This window comes from Gadus morhua, chromosome 20 (assembly GCF_902167405.1).
Source record: "Gadus morhua chromosome 20, gadMor3.0, whole genome shotgun sequence".
Taxonomy (NCBI): domain Eukaryota; kingdom Metazoa; phylum Chordata; class Actinopteri; order Gadiformes; family Gadidae; genus Gadus; species Gadus morhua.
This window is the reverse complement of record NC_044067.1, coordinates 3,417,815-3,433,857: the sequence shown is the minus strand read 5'-3', so window position 1 is coordinate 3,433,857 and position 16,043 is coordinate 3,417,815. Positions and strand designations below refer to the sequence as shown.

Here is a 16,043-nt window from a genome sequence, read left to right as displayed (position 1 = left end):
ATTTCAGTTAACGATTTTGTGTTGACCTCTGTGCCTTTATCCTCATATTCTGAGAATTGTGCTTCCAGAGCACTTAGTTGGTCCAGTCCACATTTTAACTCTTCTGAGAAGATGTGTTGACTTGACCCATAAAAGGTGTTCTTATTTGTAAAAGGGTATTTGCCAAATCGTTTTTTACATAAAGGTAGACTTGCTGCATGGTCATATGCTTCAGACCTACACTCACAATCAGGCTTACATGCAGTACAGGCAACCCCAAGGCGGTGCCGTCATAATAAACTGTCAAAGTTCACACCACAAAGCACCTGATGCAGAATCATGAACCCAATCCGGGTCCACACTGGTCATTTGCTCCTGTGATGACGCAACGACTTCCTGCTGAAACATTTTGGGTGAACGTTATGCTATCTGACGTCATGACGTTTCCTTCTTTCTTCCTTTTGTCGAACCAATTATCAGTGGGTCTTCCGTCGTCCATATATACCCTGTAGAACCGAATTTGTGTGATGAAACCAGAGTCACAGATTCGATTCTAGGGGAGTATATTGTCGATGAAAACACTTCGATGTATTGACCACTTGCTGTCCAATTAGCATCTCTCGCTTGATGCAGCCCGGCCAATCACAGTGTCTGATTGTTCATCCCTCATCTGTTAACAGTTACATTATAAACCCAGTTGGATCAAAAGACTTACACATGTCGGCAGATATTATTGATTATTCGTTATTAGGCCTGTATACAATTGTGAATTATAGGCCTTCACCAAGTAGAGATAAAGGCATATCATTATTTGGTAAAGGACAGAAATAAATGATGCATTTCAATGAACAGGGAACATAATGGTATTATTTATTCATTATTTAATTTGGTTTTCCCTTGGAAGACCTTCTCATCGGGTCGCTTCTGTCCTATCATTGATTGTCAGGGCGACGGCAGTCCAGAAGTGGTCTTAGACGGTGTGTGTGAAAGGAGACGAGCAGATGAAGGGATGAGATTCGTGTAACTTTTGGATGACCCCTTCCCCACAAAGACTCTGCTCATCAATTGTCCTCCGTCATTATTCGCCCCTTTTATGCCGCAGGGCTTTTGTAGCTTTTGTTGGTTTCTCGCTGTCCAACTCCAGCGTTTCAGTCGGACGCTGTTAAATAATATGAAACATATTCTTACAAGAATAAAACGAGCAAAAGTAATTTGATGGAGGGGTTGTTGATACTCATAAATGATGTTGTTTATACTGGGGTTGCTGCATGGGGTTATGAGTGTGTTTTGTTTTATGTCGTCTAATTATTGCTCAGGCATTGTTTTTACTTTCTAAATGCATTTACTGAAACCAATAACAGGATAAATTCTAGAATAGTTGATTTTCTCTCTGAACTAGTTATATAAAATTGCTTCTCTGTGTATGTTTACTCGTTGATGGGATTGCAACCCCTCTATTGGCCGACATGGTCACATGGTCTGCTAACTTTATTCAGTTGACACCAAGTAGGAGGGCTTTATGGAGGGTGGAAAAAAGACAACTCGAGAAAAATTAGTATTTTCTACCTTCAGAAATTAATGGCCATGAGTTCGTATATGGTGAACTCAAAATATGTGGACCCAAAATTTCCTCCTTGCGAGGAATATTCACAGAATAACTATATATCCGACCAGGGCTCGGACTTCTTCAGTCCAGCGCAGGACACAGACTTTCAGCAGCACCCTGGGCTCTACACACGGCCAAATTACGCGGATCAGCCCTTCAGCTGCACCACCGACGTGCAGGACGGCGCGGTGCCGCCTCGGGGTCATGTGCACGACGCGGCCGGCCGCCCCAGCCCGTTCACCGGCGGCCGGGATGAGCAGAGTTCCCCGGTCCAAATGACCGGACCCCGGACTTGTGGACAGGAGCAAAACACAAAGAGCCAAAACGGGATACAAGCCAAACTGCCGGCTGTAGTTTATCCCTGGATGAAGAAAGTCCACGTAACTACTGGTAAGATTTATTTTTGCCTCCATCAAATGATTTTTTTTTGTGGCCGGCTGAGGGTCCCCCGTTTTAAAGGGCTAGAGAATTCATCAGTGTAATATTTATGAGAGTCTTTGAAGGCCTCACCAATTACACAAGTCATAAATTTTTATTGCTCAGGAAATAGGGCACTAGGTCTGTGAGCTCTTAAAGCGCTCCTGGCGCGGTGTAATAGTGTTCAGGTGAACTAGTTTGAGGGGGAATGGGAGATACTGTAGAGTTACATTCCTGCCCTGGACTCGTGTTGGTGGTGGGGCGGGATGCCTGGAAGTTTGGAAGAGTTTGGTGTCAATATTCCAGCTATGTTGTTGTTGTTTTGTTGTGCGGTACTCTGAGGTGACATTTGGGTTCACTTTCCTCTTTGTTTCCCCACAGTGAACCCGGATTACACCGGATCCGAACCCAAACGCTCCAGAACAGCGTACACCAGACAGCAGGTTTTGGAACTCGAGAAGGAATTTCATTTTAACAGGTATCTGACTAGACGGAGGAGGATTGAGATTGCACACACTCTTTGTCTCTCGGAGCGGCAGATCAAAATTTGGTTTCAGAACAGAAGAATGAAATGGAAGAAAGACCACAAGCTGCCGAACACCAAGGGCCGCTCAGCGCCGGCGGCCAGCCATATGCAAAGTATTCCGAAGGAGAACCAGACTGATATCACAACTTTATAGAGAGAAGTTCAATTAACTGTACATTATACAAAGAGTGTGTTTGCCTTTTGCATGGACCTGAGTCGTTTTACGCAATTTCTATTCAACGAACTAATGACCCAAGAGGAGATGATGCAGAATAGAGTCAGAAATCAACCCCTTTTCCCTCCAGGAGATACGAGCATCGGGCCTGTTTTAGAAGGTTTAATCCTTCAATGGGCACAGTATTACGCAACAAACTTTAGATTTTTTTGGAAATATATATAAAAAGCATTCATTTTATCACCGACTATATTGAAAGTAATCACTCGTGTCCACGTGCATTGGTTCTGGGCTGTGGATTTGCTCGATGCGTGGTTACATTTTCTTTCTTCAAATTATACATTTTAAATATATATTTTTCTGTAATGGAAATACTCCATACTTAACGAAATATACTTGAAACATTTTTCAGTGGCACCACAACTCAGAAACTTAGTTCAGTAAGTCCGATAGAGGCCTACACAGAAATCGTTTCTATGTATTACATCGTTTAATTTATTTTGTACAACAATGCATTGAGTAGTTGATAAATATCGCCCATACATTCCGATGATATTCGTATCTGAACACTATCCTGAGTGCCCTTAATCGGTTATAAATCTCTCTTGACATCTTTGTAAACAGTGTGTATTTTAAAAGGTTCGTCCATACCACCTTAAACTCGAAAAAAGGTATGTTGTTCTTGCATGGCACCAAAATAATGCTCCTTAGATTTCTCTAATTCGAATGATATTTTTCCAGAATATTTAGAAAAACGAATTCATTCCTTATTCCTTTAAGTATTTTTTTGTTATTTATTTTGTCAAACAATTGTATATTTTCGTGTAGCAAGTTTAAATTTATTCGATCAATGTTTTTTTATAATTGTAAATGCATTGGAACTCTTTATTAGCATGCCATTTACGCAACTCCTAGTCGACGTTCTTAGTTAACGTCGAATCCTAATCATTGACATCCATTCACACCAAACGAACCAGGGGCTTTGGCGTCACGTTCCGAGACGACTACTCATGTACTCTCCCACCACTCTCCTAGGAACAAAACGACGATTGTTATAATAAACTCTTCAGAATACGCGCTGTGGAGGGTTATAGCGATGAGAGGTGGAGAAGGTATTTAAGTGAAGTTCGACCATGGCAGCCGTGCAGGTTCAAGCAGGGGACACTTCTCCTGCAGCCTGAGACACATTTCAGCCGCGAGGACTGACCCCGGGTACCTGACCTCCATGCAGCCACAGCATTTCTCCCACACACGCGATGCGCGCTGATTGTAAGAAAAGAAAAAAACAAACTAAAACCAAGGATTTATAGCTATTTTCCAGTGAATAGATTTCACGATTTTAAAGGTATTGAAATATTTATTTGATCAGCTGCAGACCTGCATCGTTCCAATGAATGCATTTGTCCCATGTCTATTTGTTATTGTATTTTATTTTTGTACCTGCGTTTTACATTGTATTGTGCATCCAGATGTGAAAGTTATATTGGAAAATAAATATTTCTACCAACTATTGAGTTAAGTGGTTACAAATCAGTTAATTAAGAAGCATTTGATTAAACAGGATATGGTTATAATTCCCAATCCCCATTCTTGTAAAATCAAACTAATAACTTCTGGAAAAATACTTTTATATACTGAGTATAATGTAAAGGCAGCCTAATATAAATGTTTTGCATTTTGCAATTAGAATATCCCTCGTTGCAGATGTCTTCCAAAGAGCGGCAAAACTCGAAGGCTCATAGATTTAATGTCCAGACGTTCAATGAGGAGAGGAGATGTAATTATTGAAGATAGGCCTAGTTATTCATGTACAATGAGTGTAGCTGTAAAATATTGATAATTAGCCCTGTGAAGGACTTGTTTCCATGTCTATGAGATTAGCAGGCACGTTTTTGGAAAAAACGTTTATAAAACTTGATAGAAAGCGTTCTGGAAGAAGTTGGGATTTGTTTGAATGTTTTATTGGTTTCAGGGAGGATAATAGGCTCAGTATTCATACGATGGGGATATTTCACATAATTAAGATAATACACTTACGGGAGAATGTACAACCGCAATACATGAGCCTACTCAGCAACACAAACACGTACGCAAACTAACAATACACACTAAAGCCCAACTGTCATATCCTACACTGTAGGAATTTAACACACGATAGTACATTTAATTCCCAGTGTCACTCCAATGGCCTGTGTGGAAAGGTCAATTCGTTTTAATGGTTCTCTGCAAACACCCAGTGTTGCCCGCACCACTTTTATTAAATTGCGAAACTTGATGGTTAGAATAATAAATAACATCGTGTTACAGGCCTACAAGCCAGTAACGACGCTTAATTCTGCATGTAGGCACTGCCCTGATGAACAAGCCACTCCGGCTGAGTCCTTCAGGGCGGGAAGCCTTCGAGTATCCCTACCAACTTGGCAGGGGGTCTTGTCTACCTGGCTTCTGGAAGATCCAGTCAGAAAGACCTGCAACTTCACCACAATACGTCTTCACTCAGACACCGTGAGGAGCACGGCGAGATGCAGCCTGACGTTTGAAACAAAAACATTTCCCTTTAAATGTTGGGCAGTGTGTCCGTCTCCATGACTACCAACAGGCCTGGGCTCGCCCGCGTGCAGGATATATGGGCCGCCGTGACACTCCTGTCTGCTCATCCATGCGTGTGGCTTTGTAGTTACACGTGCACGCGCCTTATGGCTCCTGAATGAGCCGCGTAAACAAAGGTGATGGGTACCAACCGCCTGTATGTTGGAGAGGCGACAGCACCCTGCACATTGGGGCGGAAAAAACAGAGAAAACAAAAAAAGAAAGGGGGGGGGGGGGGGGGTGGTTGAGGGGTAGGGGGGGGGGGGGGTAGCCTACAATGGGTATGAATCGTGAAACAATCATAAGCATTATGTTTAAATGTATATCCAATAACTAGTGCGTTTTGATAACGCCGGCCCATTGAGGAATATCCGTATCCAAAGATATGATTACATAATTACGCATAGGGTGTTTCGCACCGTGGTATCATCAAAGCGAAACAAACACTGTAGTGCATATTTAGTGGACCTGCACACAAACAGAACGCAATCAGGTCAGAGACGCCGGTGCGTGCAGCGGGAGCCACGTTGACCTACATGTCTGAGAGGAATAAACGCGAGCCAAAGGCACTGCCATTTCCAATGACATTGCACCGAATGTAGAATCCCCCGGTCGTCGCGTTGGCCATGGCTCACACACGGCCATATTTGATTCCCAGCTGTTGGTAGCGGCCGCGCCGAGCGAAGACAGCCCCCCCCCTAAGATGTATTAAACTGTGCTGTCTGCATTGTGAGATATAATTCCGGAGACTATACCACTAGGCTCTCTGTGCTTGACCACGTGATTGTCTAAATAATTAATGCAGCACGTCCCCCTAGAAGCGCCGCGGCGTCATTAATCCAGAGGACTCTATCAGACTTGAAAACTGAAGCGATCCCCAAGAAAATAATATCCGACCGGTCCGGTACTCGGAGCGACTGTATCCGTCACTTTAGCGCAACATCCGAGGGGCAATGGATGCTCGGTAGGTAATTTTTCCGCTTTTCTGTGACTGTGGAAGTGAATGGCGATATGTGTCAAATTGATGATCTATTGCGCCCTTTGATGTGTGCGCTCTAAACAGATTTATAGTGTGTTGCGTGGTAGTCACATTTGCGTGTGTAAGGGTGTGTATATTTTATTTTTATTACGCTGGCCATGCCATGTGTATGCTTGCAGGTTAGCCATGGATCTTAAATGCTTGGTATAATCTCTTTTTTCTAATTACGAAAGAGTTGCTCGCTGACTATTTATGGAATCGCCATATACTTGTTAAATACAATTGTGTAAGGCTCCTCCAGTCGGCAGTTTCATGATTGCATGGGGTATTTAAATGAGAGCCTTCCTTCTAGGACAACATTTCACCCGGTAGAACACTATAACAATTATTTATAGATCAATTATCAATTTTATGTTGTTAAAATAAAACAAATCACGTCGTTTCGTGATTGGCTGATAAATGTCGTGCGTAATTCCTAGTATTTTTTATTTGGTTGAACATCAGAGTTTTATTCTGGGGAGTTGGAGGAACTTTGGGCAGGTTGGCAGACCTTTCTGGTAGTAAATCATTGGCAGTAATTTTTTAAAAGGGTGCTTGGCTGCTGGGGGGCCGGGCGAAAACTGTAAATCGTTCACTTTTATTACCCCCTGAACATATGCTGCGACGCTAGCGGGCCGAGCCTCAGAGCCACAGCTCGGAGCCTCCCTGCTCGCAGCCTTTGCTAAGAGCCTCTGCTCAGAACCCCGACTCAGAACCCCGACTCAGAGCCTCTGGTCAGAGCCCCAGCTGAGAGACCCGGGTCAGAGCCCCCGCTCGGAGCCTCTTTGCTCGTAGCCTCTCTGCTCGGAGCCCCGGCTCACTCACCGCGCCCCCAGCCCGGAGCTTTCACCGCCGCACCTCCATCCTTCCAGGCGCTCAGCAACACAATCTCACACTTTTTCAAATCATTTTTCTTATTCTTCGTTGGGGAGAAAGACGATGCATTCATTTGATAGCGACGTGAAGGCTGTTCTCCAGCCTGCCGTCTGCAGCGACGTGTTAGACCGCTGGCTCGCCAAACAATAGAGGCTTATTCTGACGTTTATTTCCATACAATTTCGAGGCTGAGTTCGAGTCCATTGTTGAAAAATGGTAGCGATTCAAAGTATCATGATAAAGTGTAAAATGCATCAACAACGATGAACTAAAGGGCCTGTTTATGGGACTATTGTCCATGGGGTGAAAGTACAATTGTTAAATATTGTTCATAGCATCAGATTAATGTCTAGGGCTATTCTGACTTTGCCTGGGCACAGAATTAAAATCCGCTTATTACACACACAAACTAAACACATAGATAAGAGCATTTTCAAAGTAAACAGCACACCAGTAGACATTTTATTGTTGCAATCCTGACATAAGTAAGGAAGAAATGCATCGAAAACCCTAGATTTAGCATGTTTTATATCATCAAAGAATGTCCCAATGCCGGTATAAGCGAAGCAGGAACCCAGAAACCTGTACATATATATATGTAAGGTATAGGCCTGCATCTCAGATGGGAAACAAACGCCACCCTTTATGAAAATGGATTCGTGAGGTAAGAAGCAGGCTGACAGAATACAATCTGATCACGTGAACAAATATGCTTGTATCTCAAGGCAGTGCCTTTTGTCATCATAAAGGTTCCGAAACGCCTAAATCCTAATGCCAGCCCGACATATGTACAACCTATATGTTTTGAATTCCTGCAACATTTCCACGCTTGATTGATTGCCAGGGATCTTTTGGGGGAATACGGAGACCGTGTTGGCTTTTTATTGGTAGTTGAATGCGAGCCATTCCATTCTATCGGGAATACTGTCTGCATTGGTATATGGAAATGTCTGAAAAACAGCAAGATCAGGGTTAGGACAGCATTGTCTACAGAGAAAGGGTGAAGGATTTATTCTAGAGACTGCGTGGAAAGCAATTGAGTCTGAGGGGGCCACTGCTATATGATGAATTGATACACAGGTAAGCAATTGCATGGCAAAATGCAACCTTTAACCATGGGTTAATATAATGCAAGGAAATAAACGTGATTTATTTCATTCAAGAAGGCGATGCTTATTAATATTGCTCTCGATGCCAATTAAATGGATATAGAGCCACGGCGGCTATGCATTTCAAAGCTGTAATGGATGTTTCAATATTTATTTTTAAATATTGCTGACAGAATGCTTGGATGTTTTCGAACAGTTTTCCTTTTTAAATGAAAGCCCACCGAACAGAAGAACTACGGGCAGAACTTTTCATTTGGTTCTGTTGGATCGTAAATCACCTTAATTTGTTGTCTTATCGTCAAGGTGCCGTAAGCTTGATTTATGTGGTTATAACTATGGCTTTGTTCACCTGCAACCTTATATTCTACATGTATTGATATTAGGCTGTGTATCTGGAGAGACACGCCACTGGATGATGATGTAGAATCAATGCAGATGCTTTCTATGTTTATTATTTCTGTGGACTTTAACCGTGGACCCTCATGTGTCGATGTATATTCTTTTAAGCCGTTTTAACCAAACGATTGGCCTGAATCAAACGCTTTTACGATCTATTAGGCCACTGACTGATGTGTGATGTATCATAAGGATTTCTTTGAGAATTCAGCTTTTCTGAAGTCGACTATTTGCCGAATGTAGGCCTATTCATGAAAACAGTTTTGAACAATGTTTTGGTTCTATGTAGGCTCGGTTATACCAGATTACAAGTTATATTTGATTCTCTTCTGCACTGAGGAATGCTGTGCTACTCATAAACAAGATACTTTTATATTTATCACAAATACTCCTAAATTAGGATCAAACACGGCTTTGACAAATCGACTAATCTGCTATATTCTCAGAAATGTGGAGCAGCAGCCTCGCCAAGAAACAAACATAAATTGATCCTCGACAGTAAATACAAATCAAAACCACGTACGTCGTTGACTATACTGACTCATTTTGAGGACAATAATATTCAAAAGAAATGTGCAAAACCCCTAAAATATTTATGATAATAATAATGCTGAATAACCTTTTGTTTGACAATGATGTGTACCCACGGTGCGTAGGCCGGCTAAGAGGCTGTGATGAAGTGCGTAACACGTCCTCATGGACCGCTCCACGCACAGGCCATTGTGCGCACCAAACTCACCGTAACAACGCGTAGGCGAAAACACTGCTGTGTGAAAAGACGACCATGTCTGCCACTAGACGCGACACTATGTATTGAAAAGCCCTCAAAATAACACGTCCCTGTAGTCCGAGGGCCCGATATGGAGGCGTATGACCTACTCCTTAGAAAAAATCCAAATGGAAGGCACTCTTTAATTTAACGGCTTAATATGCAATTTAAGTGCATATTAATTCTATATGACCGTTCTTTTCTTTTCAAGGAGAGAATCTAGGAGATTCAGGAATCAATTAGGAGCTTTTAACAAGGCATTTCCTGAGATTTATCCCCTCCGTCGTTAGTCGCTGGCCGTCGACAGTCTCTTCTCTTTCGGTGTATCCAGAGTAAAAAGCCCGTCGCCCCGTCGTGGATGATTCGAGAGCGAACCGCTCGTTGTTCATTAAACTTTGTGGTAATGCTGAATGACCCAAAGGTCACCTAAAAAGCTTATGACTGCTAAATATTTGGTCTTGCTCTTTGTTCAAAAGTGCACATGCAACACATTTTTCTTGGGAGCCCCGGGTGTGTTTTCTTGGTACGCAGACCCATCGAACCAGCCATGGAAATCACTTCATTAGACTTGAAGATAAAATATGTTAGATGTTGTTTTAATTCACAAGTTTGTCAACACAATATTTAACCCGTTTTTTTCCATGTAAATGTATTTCCGTGTTTATCATATAATTAAAGTCCTATACTGATAAAACATAAATATGTAATAATGATAACAAAATATAAATAGTAATGATAATAATTATACAATTATAATTAATCATATTCGTATTAATAAAAAACATAGGCATAATAATAGTGATATAAAGAGCTAAACATCTATCTATCTTATTTGTGTCCATTAGTGAAAGTAAACACAAGTGTGTGTCTAAACTAATTCCATGTTTGATTAAAATCCAAAACGAGTGAATGTATGGTTTGCTTCTCCCCAGGTCCAGATGTGAGCAGTGATGAATGCGTGAGGAGTAGGAAGCACGTCTGCGCAAATTACGGTGAGTGATATTTATTTAATGAAAACAAAAACAAAATATGTAACAGCGAACCGATTTCCTGAATGAAAGGAAGCCGTGATTTAGAGTAATAGGCTATACCAGAGAGGCTGATGTCTTTGACCGACCGTAAATCACACACAAGTTGGAAAAGCTCTTGGGCAAGGTAATAACAATGCACTGGGCCGAACCTTTGGCTACGATTGGTTACTAAGGCAAACGAAAGCATACTAAAACTTCAAAGTGTAGTCATCAATAAGCCTCGTACCTCCTCACTAAAAACCACTATAAATAAAAAATAATCCAAAAACGTACCTTCGCGTTCATTAACGACTGATAATACCACGAATGTAGCCTAATCTGCACGCCACAAATACCTGATAAAAATCGGATAACGACATCGACATGCACGAATTCAATCAAAACGCAACAGAAAACTAGGTTGGTTTCGCCTCTCCAGCCACCAAGCAGCCCGGGATACGGATCGCTTCGGCCGGCTGGGAGCCAGGAGGCGAGCCGCGACAGCAGGAGCCCTTCAGACGGGGCCTCCGTTTATAAACCCATTGCTCACAGGCACAGCTCATTGAGGATAAAATTCTTCCCCCTGCCTTCCACCTACGCTCAGTTTTACACTTCTAAGAGTTCCGCGTCTCCAGGAGGAGTATGGTGGGGCTTTGGAGTTCTCTCCGGGGCGTTTACAACCATCACATTTGCGGTCATAAATTCTGCTGCAGTCCACACTGACAGGTGCAATTGATATGCACGGCGACCACTTTGCCTTCAGGAGCCACCAGCATACAGTAGGAATGTAGACACCCGACGTTTGATTTAGTTATTGATATGCATCCTCCCAATGAAACACACAGCACCTGTTCTAATGTTAGACATTGACCGTTGTCTTTTTTAAATATATAAATTAGGCCTGTCTTACTTAAGTTTAACACTTATTTTTTTTAAACATACATCATCTTGATTGGACCGAGCAGAGAGGAGACAAGGTCATTATATCTCCTTATAAATGCGGAATGAAATTATAGATATCTGGATAGGCCTTCTCCCATCCTACCCTAACGCACCCATCCCCCACCACAGCAAAGATCCGCCATCACAGCCCCTCCAACACATAGCTCCCATCCCGGTCAGACATCAGATGAGTCCGTGTGGCGTTATACACGTTTTATACAGCGTGTGAGAACAGCTTGCTGAGCGGGGGGGGGGGGGGGGGGGGGGGGGTGGCGGTGCTGAGGTGGATGAGTTTCTGTTCAGTCTTGTGATTAGTGAAAGGGTTATTGTGTGCGCGTCTCAAAGCTGATTCAGCGGATTTCTAGAGGAGGCCTAAAGCCTCGACCGAGCCTTTGACAGAAGTTAAAGTTTAACTTTTGGCGCTCTCACAAATGGCCAACTGGAATGGGGGATGCCCATGGCTGAAGGGCTAGCTGTCCACATCTAAACAGTGACTCTTGCCCCGCAGGAATAAGATATTCCAAGAAATATTTTTGATTCAACATTTTACCCAGTGATATCTTAACGTCGTTGTGTATGTCTTGCGCGTGAAGGGGAATCCTTAGAAGGATACCTCATGTCACATGTATTAAAGCCTGATTTCTGTCTCCTTTTTTATAGGCCACACAAAAGAGCGACAGTGGGAAACACCCATCACGTGATCGCAGATCCCCCCCATGCCATTGGCCAGAGGCGTCGGCCTGCTTTCGCCTTGAACCCACACCATGCAGAAAGCAACGTACTACGATAACTCTGGACTTTTTGGAGGCTATTCCTACCCCAAACCAGACTCCTATAACTATGGCCCGGCGGCCCACCAGGCCTATACCACGTCCAGCCTCGAGAATGACTACCAGGCCTCGGTGTGTCCAATTCAGACCACGGCGGTTCGCCCCCCCACCCTTAAGGACACGGACCTAAACGGAGACTGCATGCGTCAGGCAAGCAGCAATCAGAGCAACAGTCAACCGCCTAGTATTGGGGAGCCGCCAGCCCCCCCGCTGTCCGCCACGTCCCCCGCCCCAAACTCCTCTTCGTCACAGAAGAAGAAGACCCCCACTAACGGTGCTACTAACACCTCCACCCCGGTGATTACAAAGCAGATCTTCCCGTGGATGAAGGAGAGCCGACAGAACGCCAAGCAGAAAGGCAGCGGCTGTACGTCCGCAGGTACTGAGAACTGATACATGCTTCTTCTCCGAGGTCGAGACACAGAGCTTATTATTAACTTATATGGCCTGCACGAATGTACACAGATGAGATGGGTGGCCGTTTGTTTACCGTGTGTGTGTGTGTGTGTGTGTGTGTGTGTGTGTGTGTGTGTGTGTGTGTGTGTGTGTGTGTGTGTGTGTGTGTGTGTGTGTGTGTGTGTGTGTGTGTGTGTGTGTGTGTGTGTGTTGGTGTGTGTGTTGGTGTGTGTGTTGGTGCGTGTGTATCTGTGTGTGTGTGTGTGTGTGTGTGTGTGTGTGTGTGTGTGTGTGTGTGTGTGTGTGTGTGTGTGTGTGTGTGTGTGTGTGTGTGTGTGTGTGTGTGTGTGTGTGTGTGCAGAGAGAGATATAGCTGGAGGGAGAGAGAGAGAGAGAGAGAGAGAGAGAGAGAGAGAGAGAGAGAGAGAGAGAGAGAGAGAGAGAGAGAGAGAGAGAGAGAGAGAGAGAGAGAGAGAGAGAGAGAGAGAGAGAGAGAGAGAGAGAGAGAGAGAGAGAGAGAGAGAGAAAGAGAGAGAGAGAGAGAGAGAGAGAGAGAGAGATGTACAGTCATATTGTGTGAATCTGCATCTACTTGACGAGTGGCGACCGATGTGGAAGTGAATTAATGTGATTGATGACTTCTCACTTCTCACGGTCTCTTTCCAGGTGAGGTGAGTGACGAGAAGAGCCCGCCCGGGCCCGCCTCTAAACGGGTCAGGACTGCTTACACCAGCGCCCAGCTGGTGGAACTGGAGAAGGAGTTCCACTTTAACAGGTACCTGTGCCGCCCGCGGCGCGTCGAGATGGCCAACCTCCTGAATCTCACCGAGCGCCAAATAAAGATCTGGTTTCAAAACAGACGGATGAAATACAAGAAGGACCAGAAGGCCAAGGGGATCATGCACTCTCCCCTCGGACACTCCCCCGACAGGAGTCCGCCGATGAACGGCCCCAGTCACCTCGGATACTCCGGGCAGATCCCGGGCGTCAACACCCTGAGCTATGACGCGCCGTCGCCCCCGTCCTTCGCCAAACCCCAACAAAACATGTACGGCCTGGCCGCGTACACGGCACCGCTAGGCGGCTGCCTGCCGCAGCAGAAGAGGTACCCGGGGTCCGAATACGAACATCACAGCATGCAGAGCAACGGCTTTGCCAACGCTAATTTACAAGGCAGCCCCGTGTACGTCGGTGGGAACTTTGTTGATTCCATGCCAGCCTCGGGCCCCATGTTCAACCTCGGCCATCTCCCCCACCCCTCCTCCGCCAGCGTGGACTACAGCTGTGCCGCCCAGATCCCGGGCAACCACCACCATGGACCCTGCGACCCCCACCCCACGTACACAGACCTCACCTCACACCAAGCGTCTCAGGGAAGGCTTCAGGAAGCGCCTAAACTTACGCATTTGTAATATGTGGTTTCCGACGTGTGTGCCAAAAGTATGTCGCGATGTTTTATTACCTCACTTAGTCTAATAACACTCCGAGCGAGTCATGTGTATTATTACAGTATTATTGATATTGATATTAATGCTATCGTGTGATTATTTCCCTAAATTCAGCTCTGTCCATTACCTTTTTTATTTCAGTTTGGAGGATTCGTATGCAACACGTTAACTCGTTTATTTTCCTTTGTTGTGCAATGAGCAAATTTGGAGACAAAAAAAAATTATGTTCCATTACTTGAAGGTGAGTCCGTATAACACGACATTAGATTGTCATCTTTAGTAGAAAAAATTACGGTTAGTAAAAAAAAATGAAGAAAAAATCCCAATCTGTTGTCATTATCCCGTTTTGATTCAAAGGTATCGTATTTATTTATTTTATTCCCATTGCGTCGCGTTATCTCTTGTACTAGCATATCGCCTATTTATTGTTTAACGACTTTTGTATTGCACATTATTTATCCTTTATATGCGAATATTTAAATGTGATGTTTCTTTTGTATGATTGGAGGATTATTGCACTTGAAGCGTGCAGGTGAAACAGGGTTCGGCTTTTGCTCGCAGGGTAAGCCTATTGTTGGGAAATGTAATTTCTAATTGTAAACGTGGGATTTAAAGGGATGTCTGCCGGTGTGTGAGCATCACTGGGCCCTTCGTGGTTCCAATTTTGTGTCAAACTTCGAGGCTAAAGCGAAACGTAGACTATCGAATACTAGGCATCCATTTACAAACCAGCATGTCATTTTGCGTAGCTCATTTCTACTTATTTTTTTCTTGGTTTTACCATTGTTATTTAATTCAGTTTGGATATCCATACATTTACGAAGGCCTAATGATATCGAAATGTTATATTTTATTGTGTTTAACATTTTGTAAATAAAGTGCTCAAATATATTGCACAGTGTGGTGCTGCGTCATTCCTAGGCCTCCCCCCTCGGTGTTTTAAGGCGTGTATCCTAAAGATGGGAGAGACTGAGCAGTGGCAGATGACGGTAACAAGGCGCTATTGACGTGCAGTTGCAGGGCACTAAAACAGGCGAAACCGCATGGATCGATAGCTGAGAGTAGCCTTTAGACTGTAGACTCGCTATCAGTGCGTCTGCGGTTCTGGAAGATGGAACAGGCTGCTCTCCAAGACGGTGGTTTCTGGAATAGGCCTATATTGATGTCTGTCAATATGTTTTTTATTTGTATACATATATACATGTTCAAAAATATGCCCAAATGCGTAATAACACGCATGGAAACCTTTGGGCCATGTTCAAATTACATCATTACACGATAGGAAAATAACTGTAGGCTATGTGATACACATGGAAGTGTAGGCTACATCATACATATCCTTTACAGTTTCTGTACATTTGGGAACGGTGGAGTCGAATAAAACGTTTAAAAACATCCAAGGGAACGACGCAGCGCCCGCTGCCCGAGTGACTGTGATGTTGCCCGGGGTTCCGGTGTGTTCCTCGGCTTGTTAGAAACAGAGGAGCAGCCCAGCAGAGAGGGAGCGAGGGGGTGAGGGGCACAGAGTGTGAGAAAGCAGAGAGAGAGGGAGGGAGAGAGAGAGAGAAAGAGGGAGAGAGAGAGAGAGAGAGAGAGAGAGAGAGAGAGAGAGAGAGAGAGAGAGAGAGAGAGAGAGAGAGAGAGAGAGAGAGAGAGAGAGAGAGAGAGAGAGAGAGAGAGAGAGAGCAGTCCATCCTTTATTGCTCCTGGAGAGCCATTTCAAAGCTCATTAATCAAAAACTCGTCGCTTTCAGACTCCTCGCTGATTCTCCTCCTCTGAACAAAGCATTTGCATTCCAGATTCAACTAACAACTTCAAACTGCGCGGGACAATCTAAACAGGGTTTATGGAACCCAAGTGTGGTTAAAATGTACCAAACTATCTTTGATTTAAAGGCATCGGGGTCGATTTGCAGCATCGGGACGGAGGTCATGATAGTTGTGTGGTTTGCTGTGG

At 44.0% G+C, this 16,043-nt stretch overlaps 2 protein-coding genes across 3 annotated transcripts in view; both read left to right on the top strand.

Moving 5' to 3' along the window:
* Positions 1–4,193, top strand: part of hoxd4a (homeobox D4a) — a 5,987-nt gene extending 1,794 nt beyond the window's left edge. The window contains exons 2-3 of one of the 2 annotated variants that reach the window (XM_030344153.1): positions 1,654–1,975; positions 2,384–4,193. In XM_030344153.1, coding sequence (XP_030200013.1) covers positions 1,654–1,975; positions 2,384–2,682 — 621 coding nt within the window. In that variant the 3' untranslated portion in view covers positions 2,683–4,193. Of the gene's footprint in view, positions 1–559; positions 1,976–2,383 lie in introns of those variants that run through there. The other variant, XM_030344152.1, reaches the window with a different exon arrangement.
* A 1,402-nt stretch (positions 4,194–5,595) lies between these two features.
* Positions 5,596–14,977, top strand: hoxd3a (homeobox D3a). Its single transcript, XM_030344151.1, has 4 exons — positions 5,596–6,256; positions 10,393–10,452; positions 12,073–12,621; positions 13,305–14,977. The coding sequence occupies exons 3-4, from the start codon at positions 12,177–12,179 to the stop codon at positions 14,048–14,050; spliced, it is 1,191 nt and encodes a 396-aa protein (XP_030200011.1). The 5' UTR covers positions 5,596–6,256; positions 10,393–10,452; positions 12,073–12,176; the 3' UTR covers positions 14,051–14,977.
* Positions 14,978–16,043: the final 1,066 nt, after the last annotated feature.